The 22,337-nt window shown below is 29.0% G+C and overlaps 1 protein-coding gene across 1 annotated transcript in view; it reads left to right on the top strand.

The window, feature by feature from the left end:
• The window catches only part of LOC135923119 (bromodomain-containing protein DDB_G0280777-like), a 46,601-nt gene extending 30,266 nt beyond the window's left edge, over positions 1 to 16,335 (top strand). The window contains exons 13-16 of the mRNA XM_065457697.1: positions 116 to 553; positions 657 to 756; positions 8,558 to 9,077; positions 15,703 to 16,335. Coding sequence (XP_065313769.1) covers positions 116 to 553; positions 657 to 756; positions 8,558 to 9,077; positions 15,703 to 15,936 — 1,292 coding nt within the window. The 3' untranslated portion in view covers positions 15,937 to 16,335. The remainder of the gene's footprint in view (positions 1 to 115; positions 554 to 656; positions 757 to 8,557; positions 9,078 to 15,702) is intronic.
• Positions 16,336 to 22,337: the final 6,002 nt, after the last annotated feature.

Here is a 22,337-nt window from a genome sequence, read left to right as displayed (position 1 = left end):
ACTTTTTTTTAGTTGTCAGTCATGATTTATACATAGGTATAATTTTTACAGGGTTTTAGTTAATGTTTTTATGTAATGCCTATTCTAACATACTTATATTTACTAAAAACAAAAGACATTCATATAGAATCACCAACTCCATTCGGTACTTCAATATCAGATTGGAGCCTATCTGCAAACTTAAAATCTCTAATCGCAGCTCAACAAACATTATATTCTCCCATTAAAACCTTAAATTTACCACGTTACGATAATCATGAGCCAAATGTTAAATCGCCTATATCGCCATGTACTCACTCTCGTAAAGTTGAAAATAATGTCAAGCAAAAGAAAATAGTTGTCAGTTTCCCACTTGATTACATCAATTTATCACCACAAGGAATAAATGGTTTAGGCGACAGAGCCAAAGGAACCCGAAATCATCAAGATTCAAGTCTTGCTGAGAAATGTTTTACTAATGAAAATGATGCAGAAACGATTGGAGATTTAGCTGAAATTAATGAATCAACACCACTCTATGTTGTTGTAAAAAATAAGGATTCGGATTGTACAGGTTTATAGTATCTATATTATAAATATAAAACAATAAAAAAGCTGGTCAATCATATCATGACTGGCAATATGTTATTATTTTATTTTATTCGATAATCTTTAAGATTCGGAAAACTCTTTATTTCCACATTCTCAGTTCAATTCTCAATTAACGGCCGACACTTTGTTGTTTGCGACATCCACATTTTCTCCAAAAGTTAATAGGTAAAAATAATTATTTTATTATAGACTGGTATTTTAATTTAAAATAATTTTAGTTAATCATGAAAAATTGACCTCTTATGAAAGTTTATAAATATAAATTGCAAGAAATAAAATTTTTCAAAAAGATTTAATATAAAAATAATTATGTTTATAAATTCATATACAAATGAATATAAAGAATTAAATATAAATATTATAATTAGTGTTGTTAAATATTCGGAGTGCAATAACTCGACTCAAAACTCGAGAGTCAACTCATTTTTACGACTCGAGTTATGAACTTGAGTCGTGAACTCAACAGGTTAACTTAAATTAATGAAACTCGAATACTTATATTAGTGTTGTTAATTGGTTGGTTGTGTGATACCCTGGCGCTAGGCTCTAAAAATCCACTAAATCAGCTGAGCATAAACCCCGAGCATAACAGGGGTTCAAACCCATATATTCTAAGTTATTTGTTATTGAACTTATTAAAGTATATAAATATATGGTAATTAGAGGTATCAATCGATAAATAATTAAAAAACCTATTGAATAGGCAACAAGCCAAGCGCTACATCTCGATCGGTGAAGCTATTACTAGGGGGGGGGATATTTGATATAGTTAAACTGATCTTGAAAAACCTTGCTTAATAATATTATCACCCCGCAAGATATGCCTAGCATTATTTAATATTTATTTATTTTTAGTAAAATAATTTATTTTATTTATATATAAATATTTTGATATGATTTAATATTTTTTGTTTATATTATATTATGAAATTAAATATGCTTATAAAATCCTACCTTCAGCCTCATTGTGGTGAGGGAGTGGCAACGTTTTTTGGCGGCTAATGGAGGTCTAAAAGGTTCCCTGTGATCTGGGTCTAGATTAGGATCACCGTCTCCTCAACGGGGTGTAAAAACCACTTAAAGAGGTTGATGTCAGGAAGGGCATCCGATTTTAAAAACCTTGCTACAAAATTTCCCTATGGTTACAACAAAGCATGGGCGGGGTACAGCCCAAAGTACCCCGTGGGCCTCCTCATCCGCCTACGACAAAAAGAAGGATGGGAAACCTGGTGTAACCATGATTCATGAAAATGAAACTTATGACTGCCATAAAAGACCTGATAATAAGTGGAGAAACCAGTTTACGGGGGATCGAGTTAGGGTCGCGACATGAAATGTTGGAAGTATGACGGGAAGAGCGGGAGAAGTGGTCGATGTATTGCATAGAAGGCATATAGATGTGTGCTGCATACAGGAGACTAGATGGAAAGGGGACACGAATGATTGGCAAGGCTAATGAAAAGTATAAATTCTTTTGGCAAGGAAGTATTGATGGTAAGGCTGGAGGTAGGGTATTGGTTGCAGAGAAATTGGTAGACAAAGTAGTCGAAGCGAGAAGGCTAGATAACCAGATAATGGTTATCAAAATGATTTTTGGTAGAAAGCTATATAATATCTCGGCATATGTTCCTCAGGTTGGAAGAAGTGAAGAAGAGAAAGATATATTTTGGGTTGGAAGTGACATCGAGATTGGCAAATTAATAGGGGATTATCCTGGCTGGTGATCTGAATGGACATGTGGGAGCGAGTAGTGAGGGTTATGAAGGAGTACATGGAGGGTTTAGATGCGGCATGAGAAATTTGGAAGGAGAGAGTATTTTAGATTTTAGTGATGCTATGGATATGATTGTCTGTAATATAATGTTTAAGAAAGAATCTGAGAAGCTGGTGACGTATAAGTCGGGTAGTACCAAAAGTGCAGTGGATTATTTGTTATTAAGGAGATGTGATCGAAGTATAGTAAAAAATGTGAAAGTGATACCCGGAGAGGAATGTATAAATCAGCATCGATTAGTTGTAGGAGATCTCACTCTTAAAGGTGCCAGGATCACTAAAAGAAAGTTTGTGCCAAGGCTGAAGGTTTGGAAATTGAAGGAGGAGAGTGCTAGACGTAAATTCACTATGACATTGGCGATTAGGGAGGCGGAGGTGGCACAAGCATCTGGGGTAAATGACAAGTGGGAAGCCATGAAGAAAGCCTGGGTGATGACAACTGAGGAGGTGTGTGGATGGACAAAAGGGCCGCCTAGACATAAGGAGACTTGGTGGTGGAACCCGGAGGTAGCGAAAGCTGTGGATGAGAAACGGAGGAGCTTCAAAAAATGGTATAACAGCAAATTAAATAGTGATAACGATATTTACAAGATGGCTCAAAGAAATGCTAAGAAATTAATAGCGAAAGCGCAAGAAGAAAAAAAACAGGAGTTTGCTAAAGAAATGGAATGGGAAATATGGTTCGAATGGCAAAGCAGGTGTCAAAAAAGAGGCAGGATGTGATAGGTGTTAAATGTTTGAAAAATATGGAAGGAAAATGGTGATTGATAGTAGTGGTATTAAGAACACCTGGAAGATCTACATGAAAGGACTTTTGAATGAAGAAAATGAATGGGATAATAATGTTAGTTGTGCAAAGGTAGAAGGTCCAGGGTGTAAATTTGGAAAGGACGAAATAAAGAGAGCAGTGAAAAAGATGAAAAAAGGGAAGGCATCGGGTTTAACGATGGTGGTATCAGAGATGTTTAGGGATTGAATGGTTAATAAATTTAGCCAATCAAATTGTCAAAGAAGGAACTATTCCCGAAGACTGGCGAATAAGTATAATTATCACAGTATGGTGATCCTTTAGATTGCGGGTCTTACAGAGCTATGGAACATGCAATGAAAGTATTTGAGAGGGTGTTAGAGAAGCGGATAAGGGAACAAACTGAAATGCAGTTTGATTTTACATCGGGAAAAGGCACGACAGATACAATTTTTGTGGTCAGACAAATGCAGGAGAAGTATCTTGCCAAGGAAAAGAAACTATTATGCGTTTGTTGATTTGTAGAAAGCATTTGATAGGGTGCCGCGTGAGGTTACTAGATGGGTCTTGAGAAAATCAGGCGTGGAGGAATGGTTGGTTATCACAGTGATGGCTGTATGTTGGAGCACAAACAGCAGTACGGAGGATTATGGTTATAGTGACAGCTTTGAGGTGAAGGTATGATTCATCAAGGATCCGTGCTGAGTCCATTATTATTTATCATAGTAATGGATGTGGTGGCTAGAGAAATGCGTGAAGGATTTCCCTGGGAGATATTATATGCAGATGACCTTGTATTAATGGCAAACAGTGAGGAAGAATTGAGGGATAAAATTAGTAAATGGATGACTATGGAAGCAAGGGCCTGAAAATGAATGCATGAAAGACAAAGGTGATGATTGGTGGGGAAAATCTAAAGATGGAAGAATCCGGTAAGTGGCCTTGTGTTGTATGTGGGAAAGGAGTTGCTAGAAATTCTATCCAATGCACCAGATGCCAGAAATAAGTACATATTAGATGTAGCGGGAAAATAGTAAGTTTGATGTTAGAAAGAATGACCTTTATTTGTAGAACTGCATGAAAGGGATACATAATAATGATAACCTAGAAAATAATGGTCTGGATATTGCCATGGGTTAATCCTAAAGAAAGTGGATAAGTTTTGTTGTGTAGATTCTGCCGTTGTTGCAAGGATCAGACAAGCTTAGAAGAAGTTCAGAGAGATGTCGTCTATTCTTACAAATAAAAAAGTCTCTGTAGTTAAAGGGGAAAGTTTACGTAAGCTATTTGAGGAGTTGTTTAGTTTATGGCGGCTAAACATGGGCAATGAAGTGACTCACGAAGCCAAATTAGAAAGAACAGAGATGAGAATGATTAGATGGATGTGTGGGGTATCTCTGAGAAAGAGAAAAACTAGCAAGGAATTGCGAGCAAGATTGGGTATAGAAATGATCGGAATGGTAATGCGACGAAATAGACTAAGATGGTTTGGGCATGTGGAACGTATGACAAGAGATGACTGGGTAAAGAGATGCACAATGATGGAAGTAGGAGGATCAAGACCTAGAGGAAGACCCAAGATGACGTGGACAAATGTGATAGCGGCGGATATGAGAAGCATGAATCTTACAAATATTGATGCTCAGGACCGTCAAAAATGGAAAAGAAAAATCAGAGGGAAAACTGGCCTACCTTGGTAAACCTAGAAATCGCCATAAAACGGAGAAGAAGAAGAAGAATATTATGAAAATGGATTTATTTATTTCATGTTTTTTAATAAAAAAAATGATATGCTGCTATTGTTTGTAATATTATTTTTGTTACAATTTATTAGTGATTTTCACACCCAAAATTTTAAGCAAAAAATATTTTTTGAACATATTTATATTTGATAAGAATTTTAAATCTTTTTTGAGGAAATCTTGTGTGAACTTTATTATAAATAAACAATTTTTTAGGTGAAATCTTTTATAATTTTTTTAAAATCATTTTTGTAAAATTATCTATTTTTTTAAGCATGAGACTGAGAGGCTGTTTTTTCTAAATAATTATTTTTATAAATATTTTTATGTTATTTTATATGATCTTTTTAAAGGTAATATTTTAATGTGACAATTGTCATATTCGTTATTTTCTACCATTTTTGAAATTTTTTACCACAAAAGGGTAAAAATATAATTTATATAGTAAAGATGTTAAATTATAAATTCAATGAAGATGTTCCTTGGAAAAATGACATTTATCATAATCGGTATTTTTAAACATATTAAATTTTTTTTGACGCTAATGAGCAAAAATATTTATTTTTAACACGTTAAATTAAAATTTCAATTAAGATGTACCATCTAAAAGTGACAATTGTCATAATCGTCATTTTTAAAGTTTCTTGAATTTTTTTTACGCAAATGGGCAAAAATAAGTATTGCTAACATGTTAATTAAAAATTTAATGAACCATAGATAAGTGACAATTGTCATAATCGTTATTTTTAAAGTTTTTGGAATTTTTTTGACGCAAATGGGTAAAAATAAGTATTGCTAACATGTTAAATTAAAAATTTAATGAAGATAATAAGTTCAATAAGAAATAACTTAGAATATATGGGTCTGAACCCCTGTTATGCTCGGGGTTTATGCTCATAGCTGATTCAGTCGATTTTTAGAGCCAAGTGCCAGGTCTGGGTATTACACAACCAATAAATTAACAACACTAATATAAGTAATCGAGTTTCATTAAATTTAAGTTAACCTGTTGAGTTCATAACTCGAGTCGTAAAAATGAGTCGACTCGATTTTTGAGTCGGTTTTTTGACTAAAAACTCGACTTGAATCGTAGTTAAGCCGACTCGGCTGAGTCGTTTAACAACACTAACTTATATTTGTAATTAATTTATTTATCATTTATTTTTTAATTTAAGCTTTCTTTTCTCAATGAAATAAAATGTTTTTATATCTAGGAACTATGAGTTTAGTTAATATTTGCAAAGGGACCCTAATTCTTGATCTAGTATATGCTGTTTAAATAAATTCTCTTTTAACTGTATGTGTCCACTTATTTTTTATTATTAATTAGAAACCTAAATAATTTAAAAAAAATTATAATCATTTTAATTCAAAGCCACATCCTATTTTTATATAATAATAGAGTGATCAGGAATAAAAATAATTGAAAAAAAGAAATCGGAGATATTAACATTTTGTCTCTAAATTAAAATATAGTAAAAAATATGTGTGTTAAAAAAAATTAAAATTATATGTTTATACATGATGATATCCTAAAAATCATCCAGATCTTTTATTAATGCTTTAATTCATAAAAAGAAAATTTATATATATGTTAGCGGCAATGTATTTTTTCAACTTTATATCATTTTTTGAGCGCGTTTTTTTTGAATTTAAATATCTGATTTTATCGGAAATGTATTGCATAATGTTTGGAATACCCACTTTATGAATTCTAGATAATTTTGAAATCAACTTTTATACTATAATTTATATTCGTTTTTCCATAATTTCTATATAATTTGTAAATGACTCACTGGTTAACGGCAAAATTGTCTGGAATTCATAAGGTAACTATTCTAGGCATGCTAGAATACATGTACAGTAAAATCAGATTTTTAAATATAAAAAACGCGCTCAAAAAATGATTTAAAGTGGAAAAATAACATTATCGGAAAAAACACATTACCGCTAACATATATACTTACAATTATTTGTTATTTTAATATAGTATTGCATTTTGAATTAATAAAGGTATACCATTAAAATAAACTTATTTCTCTCATTGAAATTGCCACATTAAGCCATTTAGATTTAGCTTGTAAATATTTTGTTAATGGAAGAATTTAAATATCCTGTAAAAACACATTTATTTAATTGATAAATTAAAATATGATAATTTGTAGATGTTGGATAAAAAGATTCATTTGAAAAATGTGCAATGCAGAAACATGAGTATTTGTATGACTTAAGAAAATTCTCTTTTAACTGCATGGATCCATCTGAAAAGAGCTTTATTGTTAATTGGAAACTTTAATCATTTTAAAAAAGAAATCATTTTTATTTAAAGCCACAGTCTATTATCATTAATAATAAAGTGATCAGGAATAAAAATAATAGAAAAAAAGTCAGAGATATTAACATTATGGTAAATTTTTTATATAATAAAATATATATTTATATTCTGTTTTAAATTAAGCCGCTATTTTTTATATAAATCAAAATGTTTAAAAATGCTCCATCTTGAGGAATTTTTTTTGTCACTTTATTTTCTTATTATATATTATTATAAAAATTGATTAATATATATATATATTTAATTTTTTATATTCATTTATATATGAATTTTTAAACAATATTTAATTATTTTTATATATCCTTTTGAAAAATTTTATATCTTGCTAAATACAATTTCATAAATACATGAAATATTTAACCATAAAATTATTATAAACACAGACTTATTAAAGCAAATGTTGTATCATTGAAAATGGCTGCCAAATGACTGATGTCTTAAATACATTATAAAATTGGGGCATTGGGCACTATATGTTAATATAAGTCTATGTTTCCAGCAATATGCGTTATCTTATCAACAAATAATTGTCATATCTTATAAGTCTATGTTTCCAGCAATATGCGTTATCTTATCAGCAAATAATTGTCATATCTTATAAAATTGTCTCAAATTATAAGGTAGGTATTATGCTGGTATAAAATACAAAATCAGATATTTCAAATTTAAAAAATGCGCTAAGTAAATGATGTAAAGTTAGAAAAAAAACAAAATAATTTGTTAACCACAATTTTAAATTTGAAAATCTTATTTGCCGAAAATATATATCAGTATATGTAAAATAACTATACTTGACCTCTTTAAAAGCAACATTATAGAATATTTACTTAAAACTTGAACTAAATATACATATAGCAAAATGACATACTTTATTTTTGGTTTTTGCACTATTTAATGTATTTTATATATAGGATTTCTTCCAATTAGGTGTAATCCACCTTAGTTTTAGCTGATGAGTGTTATACATATGTCCACTACCCGGAAATTTTGATTGACTCCCATGAATAAGACAATATAAAGCAACTTGAACAAAATATAACATTATATTATAGTTATAAAATAAATTTAAAAAATCGAAGATAATTATTTTCCAAAAAAACTTAAAATTCCATTTCTTTAAAGCCTAAAAAAATATATGCGCTTCGTTATTCAAATAATCGAACATTATTGCATTTTAAGAAGGTCAAAAGGAAGGCAAAATCCTTGCCTGTTCACGCCTAAATTGGATTTCAGCATCATAATATTTTACGTTTGAGCATTAATTCCTAAAAGGTGAATTTTCAAATTTTCAAATATAAGAGCATGGAGTTTTTATATGTAAATATATATATATAAATTTGTTAATTATATAATAATATTGGCATTCAGGAGATCAAAAATCCTTTTCAATAAACCTTCTTCCATCAATAAATCAACTAGCCACCAAAAACAAACGTATATCGACAATTCTATCAACTCCATATCGCACAATACCGATTCTTTATCTTTCAATATACATCAAACCGACCCTTCCACCCTTATTAATATAAATATCGGCAACAAGAATACTAATAAATTTGTTAATACTAACAACTCGACGGCTAAAAGGGAAAATGATTTGAATGTTGATTACAAGAATTTACAAAGTTTTGACGATATCAAAATCAATATAAACATGAATCCTGCTAATAAAAAAAATGGCCAAACTAGGGAGAGTGCCCTTGACATTGACAAATATCCCGTTTCAAATTCTGGTAGTTATGCTCCACAAAATGTATCGAAAAGTGACAAAGCTGATATTTATAATGGTTTTGCCCAGTGGAATACTCAAAATTATTCAAACAACATTTCTTCCTCCGATACTATCCCAGTTTTCAGCGATGTCAGTGGTATCAGGGAAAGTTTCCAAGTATATATATTACTTTTATTTTTAGACACAAAACAATTGTTAAAGACAATAAAGTTATATGATATATATATTTATGATATCATTTGCTGGCTCAAAACTTGGCCTGGAGTGAACCATACAATGAATATAAAAATCCTGGTCCGGCTTAAAAATAAATTAAAAATCTGACTGGGTCAAGTCGAATTTTTAAAAATAAACTTAAAATATATAAATCTACTAGTTGGAAAATAATATGCAATGGACCATTTAACGTTCATATTTCAATTTCTCCAAGAAACAAACTACAAAATGCAGCCAAATTATTTTAAACTCCGGGTCAGGCTTTAAAATAATCAAATTTCTAAAATTCATCGATAATTTTTATATTAATCCAGGCCAGGTTAAAAAATTTTTTTTAATCAAACTGGATCTAAGAATTATAATTGGGCTAGACCTAAAAATTAGACCTCTATGGGTCTCTCTTCAAGTTGTATTCCATCAAGTCTCAATTTTTATTTTGAATGTTTCTTATAATAACTGGTTCTTAGTAGAGGTCTATGCAGCTCAAACCGGCCCGTGGAAATTTTCTATTGGGTTTTCTGGCTTGTAATTTTTTGCTCGGCCCATAAAAAACATTTTATGCAGGTTGTCCAGCTCTACCCATAAAATTTTTCATTAAAGAAGGCCACATAAATGCATTTTCAAAACTCCGGCCTGTAAAAATTTTGAACAATTTGTCCTGCCCAAAAATATTTTCCCAGCCCGCCGATCGGGGTAGGTTGACCTCTAATTCTTAGTAAGGAGATGGTATTAAATAAAACGAACTAACTATTAGTTACGATTAAATTTTATAATTATTGTTACAGAACCATGTCGTTAAATAGTCACATATTAAAATGATACTTAAATTGGTTAAAATAAAAGGAATTTACATAAAGTCCAATTCCTGATGTAGGATATTGGGGCTGATATATACATCTGCTTAAAGCACATATATGGAGTAGAGTTAGCTTCAAAACAAAAAAAAGAGTATCATATCAAATCAACCGAAGATTCAACCCACCCTCTTCGATTTTATTAAAAATGTTTATAATGGTAGTATATACACTAACTAGTAAAAATATAAAATTTTAATTCCCAACTCAGCTTACTTCATGAGATATGGTCATCTTTAGAAAAGCGAAAAAAATATATTAGAGTTAATTTTAAATATCTCAAAAAATAATTAGCTAAAAACATTATTAAATTTTATTAAATAGCTCTACAATAGCCCTTTAATATGATATAAAATTTATTTTATTGAAAATGAGTCTATTACCAAAAATCGGAAATAGCTATAAAAAAGAAAACTGCTCTTTTTTTCTTTCAAATTTTTTTTTAAATTTAAAATATGTAGTAATTTTTTTAAATTTTAAAAATAAAAGACAACTTAAAATTTGGACATTTAAAAAAATAGATGGGTGGACATTAAAGATCTCTGGGTTGGGCCTGATATTTTTAAAAAAATCGGACCAGGTCGGCTTGATTTGAAATGAAATAAATATATTTTAAAGTTTTTGCAAGAAACAAGTAGCCAATATTTTTTATTTGTTTGTAGAATGATCATAAACTCGATTTTGTTCAAACTAATGCTAAACTTTATTAGGAAAAGAATAATATTTATATCTAAATTAATTCGAGCCGGGAACAAATAATTTTTATTTCAGGTCGGACTTTTCGGGACAAATTAAAAAAACTGTCTGGGATAGGGCCGGGCTGGGCTTGAAAAATTAGGCCCGATGAAAATCACTAGTGGAAACTGTGTTGTATTTTAACATATAAGTTTAGCTTTTATTTTAGAAAAAAAATAATTATAAAGATATTTATAACTAGCTAATTATTTATAATACATGAAAATCATCGCAAATTAATATTATAGTAAACATTAATTAAATAGTATCATTCATTAAATAATTTAATGAAGAATAAAATTTTTCATTTTTTCTTTCATGGAAATAAATGCATGTGGCTGTTGAAAATCTATTTTCGAAATTGGTTCATGCTTATATATTCAACGTTGCTGACGAATATTTAATGAATCCCAGCGATATTAATTCTCCTATAATTACACAAATCCTAGGTGTTCGCATACGGTTATTATAAGGACGTTGCAGACTTGTTCTAGCACCCCCATAAACTATTGCAAGAAGTTTTGCTAAATGTAGTTCCAAAAAATTACCATTCTGCTTTGATCCCAAAATCATTCTCATGATTAGAGGTTAAAAGTTTTTTTTATGCTGAGTAGCATCTCCATCAGAGAAGTATAAAATTATTGAAATTTTTCTGGCAAGAACTACAAATATTTTGATTAATTGATATCCTAATATTAAAACACATTAATTGTGATTTTAACCGAAAGAGGTTTCAGCACATTACTAGAATTGAAATAACTTCTTTTTTTTTCTCTTTGTAGACAAAATAGAAGATGTTTATTAATTTTATAAAATTATGACAGTTGTTAAAATAAATAAATCAATTGGATAATGAATACGTAATTTAATATATATTTCTGACGATTTCAAAGATTTAATTATCTGGTAAAAAAAATAAACATTGTTCACTCACACAGTTACCAGATCAAAAATTTTAATTCTAAAAAGATTTTTATTTTGCTAGACGAAGGTCCATTCTTGGGTGGTGAAGAGATTATTAGGTTGTTACTTTATTATACAAATCATTATTATTTATTCCTTATAATGCTTCCAAATTGAGGCGTTTTTCGTTTTTATAATAATATAGTATAATTTGGAACACGGTTTTTTTTTAATATTCAAAAAAAAAATGTAAAATAGTCTTGGTTTTTTAAGATTTTAGTTAGTTATTTTTTGCATATTGACCGCTTTTAAAAAAGAAATTATATATTTGGTATAATATAGGATTTAAACCAAAGATCTGCAGAGGTACCATTTGCACGGCTCGTCCTGGATTTTTTAAAAATATATTATATTTATTTTTATACCTAACAATGCCGATTTAAGGCTTTAAAATATACCCCCCCCCCCACTCCCGGTATATTTTAAAAATTAAAATAGCGGCTACAGGACTCTGAATTAAACCATACAACTTTTTTTTAAAGTGCAATAACTCATGGGCCAGTATTCACCATCTAGGATTTTGTACAAATATTAGGGGGTATAATTTCTGAAATATGAAAGAAAAGAGCATTTTCATTTTATAGCTATTTCCGGTTTTTGGTAATAGACTTATTTTCAATAAAATAAATTTTATATCATTAAAGGGCTATTCTAGAGATAGTTAATAAAATTTAAATTATTTTTTGAGCTTAATTAATCTTTGAGATATTTAAAATCAAATATGGTTGTTATATTTGAATATTTATATATTGTAAAGGTTAAGATATATATTTTAAAAGGTTACGTTATTTGTATGATATATTATTATAATTTTTTTACATTTCATATTATCTTATGGAGGTCAATGTAATTGCATATTAGTAGAAGTTGACATAATTATAAAATACTATATATATATAGGAAATAATTTTAAAATAAAGAATCGATTGTTTTGACTAAAAAATGGCGACGAAATAAAAAAAAATATATATAAGTCGCGCAATTTTCGGTCTTCGGTCAAGTTTAATATATAAAATTATAAATTTTTTTCCTGTTTATAAAAAAAAATAATATATTTTGGAAATTATGGATAAAATATTTTTACAGGATTTTAAAAAAGAAGATTGTTCCATCGATGACTACATTGATTATATAAAATACATACTGAATGTGAAAAATATTTTTCAAACTGGCCACTTTTAAAAAATTATTTATAGCTTATGGAGGAATAAACATTATAACTGATATCAAAAAATTACTCTATCCTAGGAAAATAGAGGAGGTAGGATGGATTGACATATACAAAATTGCTAAACAACTGTATAAAGATGAAAGAACTATTTTGGCATCTAGAATTGATTTCATTAGATTAAGTCGCGGGCCTACTGAATCCGTAATGAGCTATTTAAAAAATATAAAGGAGCTAGCCCGAAGATGCGAATTTGGTAATTCGTGCAATTAATCCCCGGACTAAAGATATCACAACTAGATAAAGAACTACGTTTAAGATATCCAAATACTAAAGACGAAGATCAACTGTTGAACTTAAACAAAGATGTAGAATTGGCTTTAGCGATGGAACCGGCTGACTCAGAAATAAATAATATTGCTAAAATGGTATGAAAATAATAATGATAAATCAACATGATAAAAACAATCGGCATTATAATAATAATGATAATGATAAACGGCACTATCAAAAGGATAATAAAGCATATGTAAAAAGAGAAACTATGTAGGAAATCAAACCACTTCGCCGTATGTTGTAAAAAAGAAAAGATTTATGGTACAAATTTCAATAATAAAGACGACTATTCGGATGTCTCTAAGAAAAATATACAAATATGGACAACATCCAACAATTGAGGTATTAATAGACAACCAAAAAATTAAAATGGAATATGATAAGGGCTCGGCAGTAAGCATTATTAATGAAATAATATGGAATAAAATCGGAAGGCTAAAACTTAAGGGCAGCTTACACCTCGAGAACGTTACAAAATGCTGAAAAGAATTATTCGGCAATCGACAAAGAAGCTAAAGAGAGTAAACGGCGTAGAAAAATTAACTATTTGTTTGGACGAAAATTTAAAATACGAACGAGAGATTTTAACTCATGGTGGGAAAAATTTCGAAAAATTAGTCAACCGCTGTATTGGGTATCAAAAACATCGCAGAGATATACCAGAAGTTGCCGTATACCCATGGAATCTAGAGATCGATAGAAAGATACCACAAGTAAACGATATGGTGTTACACGTCAAATTGTCACTTCATTTTCCACGTCAAATTGTCACAGACAATGGTCCACAATTCATTTCAAATGAATTTTATAAAAAGAAGTAACGGATTAGTAGAAAGATGTGGGGAGAAGACTAAATACTTTATTAGACTGGGGGAAACCTTCAATTACTGAAAAATTAGAAACCTCTGTAGTAAAACATGACCAGTTAAACAAAGGCCAACATAGATATTTTGGAGAAAACGAATTAGTTTGGATAAAAAATCCACTTGAAAAAGGATGAAGATGAAATCAATAATAACAATATAAAGTTAAATATATTATTATACCTTTCTTACATTTCATATTATCTTATGGAGAATGTAATTGCATATTAGTAGAAGAAATGACATAATTATAAAATATTATGAGTAAATTTATGGAACGGCACCTCTAAAACAGTCCTGAAATTATATATAAATTTCTTATTTATTTCCATAATTTAAAATATTAAGTTCTTAAGATTTTATAAATCTTATCCTAAATTTTTTCCTCCGATGAAGATTGGAAAACTATGGCGTCAACATTAGAGCCGTTAAAAAAGTAAGCTTAATTTTCCAAAAAGAGACCATTTTCCATGATTTCAGTTTTCAACAAGGTAAAAAATGCTAATGAATACTTTGTTCTTCCTTATATCTAGATCTTAGGTTTAAATCTCTTTTGAACGAAGAGGAAATAGCTATAAATAATTTATTGGCGGCATTGAAACATATTAAAAATTTTAAGGATGGAGATTTAAATATAATAAGTAAATCAGATAAATCTTCTGAAGAAGGGCAAAAATTTGATGAATTAGAAATATTTCTAAGGTCCAAGGATTAAAAAGAAAATAACAAAACTTACAAAAAGGATATTCTATTAACTATAAAAAAAATTCTAGCGGTAAAGATTAATCAAAAATTGTGGTAGAATACTGGTAATTCAATAAAATAAAATATTCTAACCTATATGACCCAAATCGTATTAGCACGCCTTGTAACCAGATAAGTGTTGAACGTTGTTTTTCGACACTCAAATTTATACTAACGCCACAAATAACTAATATAAATGATAATCTTTTAAAATATATAATTGCTTCGATGTAATAATAGATTCATTTAATGATTACATAAAGATTATTTAAAATGTGAGATTTAAAGAATATATTTAGATATTTTTATAGGAATGAAGGTGGAATAGAAACGGAACAATTTTTTGACCGGAACGGGAACGCAAAAATGCCCTTGTTCCGGGTCCCTGTATACTGTCAACTAGTGTTGTTAAACGGCTCGATTTGAGCCGATTTTTAAAAACGGCTAACTCAATATTTCATTCAGAAAAATATTACTCAAGCCTGAAGATTTTACTCATAGTAGGAACAAAGGTCTAGACATCTATTTACAAAATCTCGAGGCTTAGGCAATATTTTTCTGGCTAAAATATTGAGTTAGCCGTTTTTAAAAATCGGCTCAAAACGAGCCGTTTAACAACATTACTGTCAACACACACATTTTGAAAAAAAATCGAAGGGAGTCTTGTTGAGAATCGAGTTCTTTTAGTTGATTTAATATCGAATCCAACATATATATATTTGGGGTTTAAAATATCTTTTTAGCATGTGACTATTTCTGACACTTTGCGTACCATAACATTAGCCTGATCACCACTTAATGATTACTTGAATATTCTTTTTCGTCTAGAGTCTTGACCCCCCCCCCCCCCTTACCAAAGAATAAAATAATTTTAAGATTATTATTTCTATCACTTAAAAAAGTTGTACCGATCCGATAATAATGTCTTGTGTGACGACGATATATCAGAGAATTTTAATGGTCCGAATCACAATCTCAATTCTAATGACGAAGCAAAGAATGATGAAAATATTCTTTCTAAATTTCCCTCATCCCTTTCGCCATCATCTCCGGCTTCCAGCCTTTCCTCATGTTCCGATAAAACGCCCTTATATTTTTACGCCTCAGAACAGTACAAAAAGGGGGAAACTTTTTAAATATCCGTTAAAATAAAAAAAGCTGGGTACAATGAAAAATTATCTTCAGGTAAAACAAGTAACCAATCAATCAAAACTTTAGTTATGTTGGCTTGACCTTGATATTCAAACCTTGACTAATTACTAATCTGAAAACAATAAAAATATCAAATATTCCGCTTTGAACAAGAAAATAAGCAATATTTATAGCAACAAGTTTTTGATATATTTTAATGAATGTCATAGGTCATTTGCCGATTTTATACGACACATATATTTTTTTTCCTAATTTAATATAATATTTAATCTATTAAAATCCGTTATCAAAAAAAATATGTATATTGCTGTGATAAATCTTTATATAGTAATTGAAGATTTTTTTAAAATTAAATCCTTTTTGAACTAATAGCATATAAAATATAAAAAGATCTAGGGGTTTTAAAAAGAATTGTTCCTATTTTAAAGAATGTTTAAAATTATCCCTTTTGTTTTTCTCACTGTTGATTTAATCATAATCTTTGCAATTGAATTTTGAGTTATGTTTATATTGTACACAAGGTATGAAGTTATTAAAGATTTTTTTCATATATTATATACTTGAATATGGCCAAAAATTATAATTTTTTATAAATAACTTAATATATTATTTATATTATATTTATATAAAAAAATGTAGTAAAATATAATGCTAACTCGACATATTTCATATTCTTCGATTTATAGATTAGATATATTTTGAACCTAATTAAATAAAGTTATAATAAATACTCTACATAAATAGTTTAGTTATTATTTTTCTCTATCATTTAGATGTCTTGTACACTTCATTTAAAAAAAATTTATTTAAGGAGTTCACATAAAAAGACTTTTCACAAATAAATAGCATTTTTAGGTGTTCTCAAATTAAATGTAGCTGTGCTTTTGTTCCTCACTAACCAGTCTGTACAAATAAAAATCAATTCGATTTAAATCAAATAATTTTATTTAAGGTCATTGATTTATATAAATTTTTTTTAACTAAACATAGTAATTATTAAAATTCCTCACTTATAAATCACTTGGCATTTAGCTACAAACACCCTTTGAATTGTGAAATTTATTAAAATATTAAATTTTTTCATCAATTTATTTGATCATATATTTATGAACTAACAAACAATACTCAAATATATAACTAATATTCTTTTTAGATGTAAATTTAAACAAATTTAAGATTAAAAAACAAAATTTCGGCGCTTCCTCTTTCCTTGCAGATTGTGTGAAATTAATATTTTGTCTTTTTCTAAATATCTGCAGCCACCTAGAATTATAAAAATTGTAGATATTTATATTATTTAGAACTACCTCATCAAATATTTTGCTGTTAATTCAACCTTTTTTTAGGATGGAAAGACCATTCACTGCAATTAGGGCTCCGTACCTGCGCAAGTCAAATTAATAATGCTATCTCTGTTTTCTGAAAGCTAATTTTCTTATGCTAGTAGTTTATTTGTAAGGCATTGTGATAATTTTGATTCTATTCTATGAATTATATTTTCTAATAACAATTTAAGCATAAAATAATAACTAAGTGATACGGGATAAAAAGAAAAACCTATCAGGTTGGGTATCAAGAATTTAAGGGATTGATGTAAATTCAAAAATAATTTTTTAAAATTATTTAGTGCTAATCTCCAATACAAAAATCATCGCTTCGCATATATCCGATAAAAATAGCGTGTTAACATATAAATGGGACTTTAAATTTTTCGCATTAACCGATTTGCATTTAAAAATAACATTATGCCATTGAAGATTTTAACAAAATGGCTTATTATTTTCGCATTCAAGAATATTTGTACTTATGTGATATGCAATTACGCGGTTTTGATTGTATAGACAATTTTGAGAAACAATATTTGATTATTTTTATATTTTTTAAAAAATTTCCAAAAAACATCCCTAATATGTCAATTCCCATCTTTCTAATCTGTTTTTAACCAATAATAGCACATATCAATTGAGGCATATATAAATTAATTAACCTTTTATCATTTATTATTCTTTAGACGCAAAATCATTTCATATCAACAATCGAAAATATTTTAATCTGTAATAAATAGATTTTCTATTAAAAAATATTATTTTAAATGCTAGTTTATTTTGTATGCAAAATATAATAAATGACATTCAGAATAATTATTTAGAGTTAGTAAATTTTAAAAAAGTATAATATATTAATATAAAACCCGGCCCCTCATAAAAATTTTTTAGTTGAAGCCCCCTGAGATTGTAAAGGCTAGCGACGCCCCTGCATCCTCACCATCTTTATCAAGTGCTATTTGCAAGCATATAATACAAAAGTCTTTATCTGTAGCAACACTGGTTCTTCTATTATTTGTGTCAGTTTTTAATATTAAGGATCCAAAATGTTTCCATGCAAAAGAAGGCTTTGCTTGCAAGGCTATACTATATTTTGTTACAGGGTATTGCAATGCTGCATCCATTATAATTGTTTTAGTCCTGGTATTTTTATATATGTTATAATGGCAAATAAAAACCATTAATTAAAATTTCCTATTATGATTAAAAATAAATTTTATATAACGAGTTGTAAATTATTTGAAGCATCAAAAATTCAAAGAATAAAATATAGAATTACCTTTTCAAATTTAATGTCCTAATCTTATTTTATCTAGCACGTTGGTCACGAACCTGCCCAAAGTGAGGGAATTTACATATCAAATTTATAGCAAATAATATTTATTAATTTTAAAAAATAAAATCTTTAATAATTCAAAAAATAATTAATATTTTTCGTCTAATTACAATTCATAAATAATATATAAAATAAATTAATATTAAAAAATATGTATCACGCCGCAGAATTTTTACATCAGCGGTGGCGTGTTGAGCGCCGACACTTTTTTAGCACGCTGTGTAGGCATGGTCTAAATCAGCGGCGGCGGCGCATTTGACCGGCGGCGCACATGTCTATATATGAGTAACACATTTAAAATGAATATAATCATCAAATAAATAATTGGAATTTTATTTATCCTCCTCACCTTCTTTATATGCAAAAGAGGATTTTATGTCAGTACAATCTAACGATGAGTTGTTATCATTTTCTTTTGAAATAAGAGAGATTAACAAGTCGGCCCTGTGCCATACAAGATATTAGGTAAGTTATAATTGATGAGCGAGAAGCTGCGTTCGGATGCCACAGAAGTTGGAATGGTTAAAGTAATCCGTAATATAATGAATATATTTTGTATATCTTTATTTAACCTACTAATGTTAATATAGCGTAAATTTTTAATAGAGTTTTTATGGGATGCTTGCTTAATATATTCACAAAAAATTTAATTCAATTGGTAGGTTCTGCGGATTAATATTTTCTTCTAACATATCCTATCGATTTCCTTTAGCTCTCTTTCAGGGGCATTTATCAATTCTGGTAGATTAAATAAGAATCTAAAATGATCTTTAAGAGCGCTGGAAATGTTCTTCCAACGAATTTCTCGCTTGATCTAGTACTAGATTGAAAAATTCAATCTCATATTCTTTTTGAGAATCATGTATAGCCGTGGCATCTCCTTCGTTTTTGAACTTTCCACCTACGAATTATGGAAAGCATTACTCTTCAAACTCATTTCAGATTCCTGCACAAGATCTTTTGCTGAATCAAGAGAATTCAGAAATCCGTTTCTCTTAAAGATATTTAAAATATCATGCATACTTTCTATAAGCGACCAATTAAATATTGTTACTTTTCATGACCTTACTTGCTAAATTCACCTGGGTTAAGATATCAACCTAGATAATGGAAATTGTTTTAATTCTTTAGCCAATGACTTCTGTGCAGCATTTGGGGTCATTAGTTTTTTACGGATACGTTATATTGTGCATCCTAAATATCACCAACCTTCTAATGGCTAGTACACTATCCACCTTATACTCCATCGTATTTCAGGTTTTCAATTATTCTATGATCCTTTAAAATTTGTCATCACTGAGTCGAAACAAAAATGAAAATATATATTTCTTTGGACAACGATGAAAATTGATTTTGCGATTAATAATTTTTGTGACATGTCACCAAGTAGCAGATTTAAGATGTGGCAATCATAAGGCAAAAAAACGCTCTCCGATTTATTTGTAATGAGCTTGAACCCTTATCCTCTCATATTTGATGCGTTATGGTAACCTTGTCAACGACAATTATTTTTATCTCTAATTCCATATTTTTAAATAATTATAAAAATTATTCTACAAAGGCCTGGCTAGTACTGGACAGAGACCTTCATGGGCCTTAATTTTTTGACCAAGCCCGTCCCAGGCCCTCAGTAAAAAAATTTTTTAGGCCCAAGCCCGGCCCGGCCTATATCTAATGTTAAAAAAAATTCCAAGCTCATGATAAGTTTCAAAAAAATTTCCCAAACCCGGCCCAAGCCCATATCCAAAAATTTAATTTTTTTTATTTAATGAAAATAAACAATATTTAAATATATTTAGGCAATCATTTTGTTTACAATACTATTAGAAGGAAAAAAGGCAATATTTTTTTATATTTCTAAATTTAAATTTAAAAATCCAGGCCCGGCCCAGCCCGCTAGAAAAAATATAATATTAGATACCCGGCCTCTGCTGGCAGGCCCGGCCCATGAAGGTCTCTGGTACTGGATTCGATCGTCAGAAATCTAACAAATCGCTTATTAATTTTAAAGGAGTTGTTATTAAGTTCTACGTCTGATTTTACAGAAAAATTAATACCATCAACAATTTTTTTCCTACTTTTATTTCATATCAAGTTAATAATTTCATTTTGAATTCGATTTCCACCGTAAAAAAAATGCAATTTCTTAACTAAAAAATAATTGAAGCTTTTTTTTCTTTTTTTTTGCTAAAATATAAATCAAATTTTTTGTTATAATACATATGACACATGCCAACCATTTTTCAAAATTCATACATAGATTTTTACAAAAAAAGAATGCTTTGCTTGCATGTAATACATACAAAAAATTATTATTTCTCAAGTGCTAAAAATAATTGAGTAAAATTAAAAAATTTGGCAGCCCTCTCGGCTCCTCCTCGTCTGCACGACCCTGGAAGAAGGAAATTGATAAACTAGACGTTTTTTGAAAAAAAAATTAAATTTATTTAAAAAATATAAAATAATCAAATACTGCTTTTCAAAATTATTATTTATAAGTTAAAATGCTAAAAATTTTAATGCGGGAGAAATGATAGAATTCCCGGAGATTTTTTCGCAAGATTTACGATTCCGAGTGATTTGCGGGCGAGAGATGTCTACATGTAAACTAAAAAATTGCGGAATCCCGCTGATGGGAGGAGACCTGGCAGCCCTGCTCAGAATAGGTTAAATCTTCCATTTTATTAACTATGAATTTGATGATAAAAATTTTGTTTATAAAAAATTGCCCCTAAACGTGAGTCTCGAGGTTTTAATAATAATAACATATTATTAAAGAAAATCTGCAAATGATTTACTTTTTTTAAAAATGCAAAAGCAAGCATATTTGAAAAAAAATATCAGTTACGAGGATTTGATGACTTGTTATGTTATTTGATAACAAAATTATTTTTTTATTAGTTATTAAGACACGATTTTTCAGGAGATGATAGCTGACTTATATATGAAATCATTTACCTCAAAAACGTATTTTGAAAAAAATGCAACTTAAGCGGTGATGACGCTATGCAATTTAGATTGTTTACAAAATCAATAAATATTTTGAATAAATGAATTATAAAATTTCTAATTCTAGTGTGGATGGATAGGGGGCTAACATCTTTGCAAAAACTTTGTATTTTTTAAGACTCCTCAAAATTTAAATGATAGTTGACTAATTGATGAAATCATTTACCCCAAAAAACGTATTTTGAAAAAAAAAGATGCTACTTACGAGGTCTTGCAGCGGTGACGACGCTATGCAATTTAAATTGTTTACAAAATCAATAAATATTTTGAATTATAAGATTTCTATTTTCTGTGCGGGGGGGGGGGCTAACATCTTATTGCAAAAACTTTGTATTTTTGAGAACTCCTCAGAATTATGATGTTTGAGCCCTTAATGCCCCCTCCCTCCGTTATGCCGATGACACTGATCGAGGGGTTCATTCAACAATAAATTTAAAAAAAATACTCAGGTAGAATAAAATTATTTAAGAAAATGCTAAGTAAATATTATAATAAAATCCTTAGTATATTAAAATAGTAATATAATTTATATTTATAGGACACATTTGTTCATATGCTTTTTTAGCTGCTGTTGTTTTACATTTCATTTATAAGATAAATAAAAACAAAAAACACAAATTGTGAGTTATTAATATTATAATTATGATTTTTATGAATATGAGATGTATAAAAATCAATGAAATTTATAGTTAAAAAGTTCGCCAAATTTTTTTCC

This window comes from Gordionus sp. m RMFG-2023, chromosome 2 (genome assembly GCF_954871325.1).
Source record: "Gordionus sp. m RMFG-2023 chromosome 2, tfGorSpeb1-WG-v2, whole genome shotgun sequence".
NCBI lineage: Eukaryota > Metazoa > Nematomorpha > Gordioida > Chordodea > Parachordodidae > Gordionus > Gordionus sp. m RMFG-2023.
This window is presented reverse-complemented; position numbering and strand designations above follow the sequence as displayed.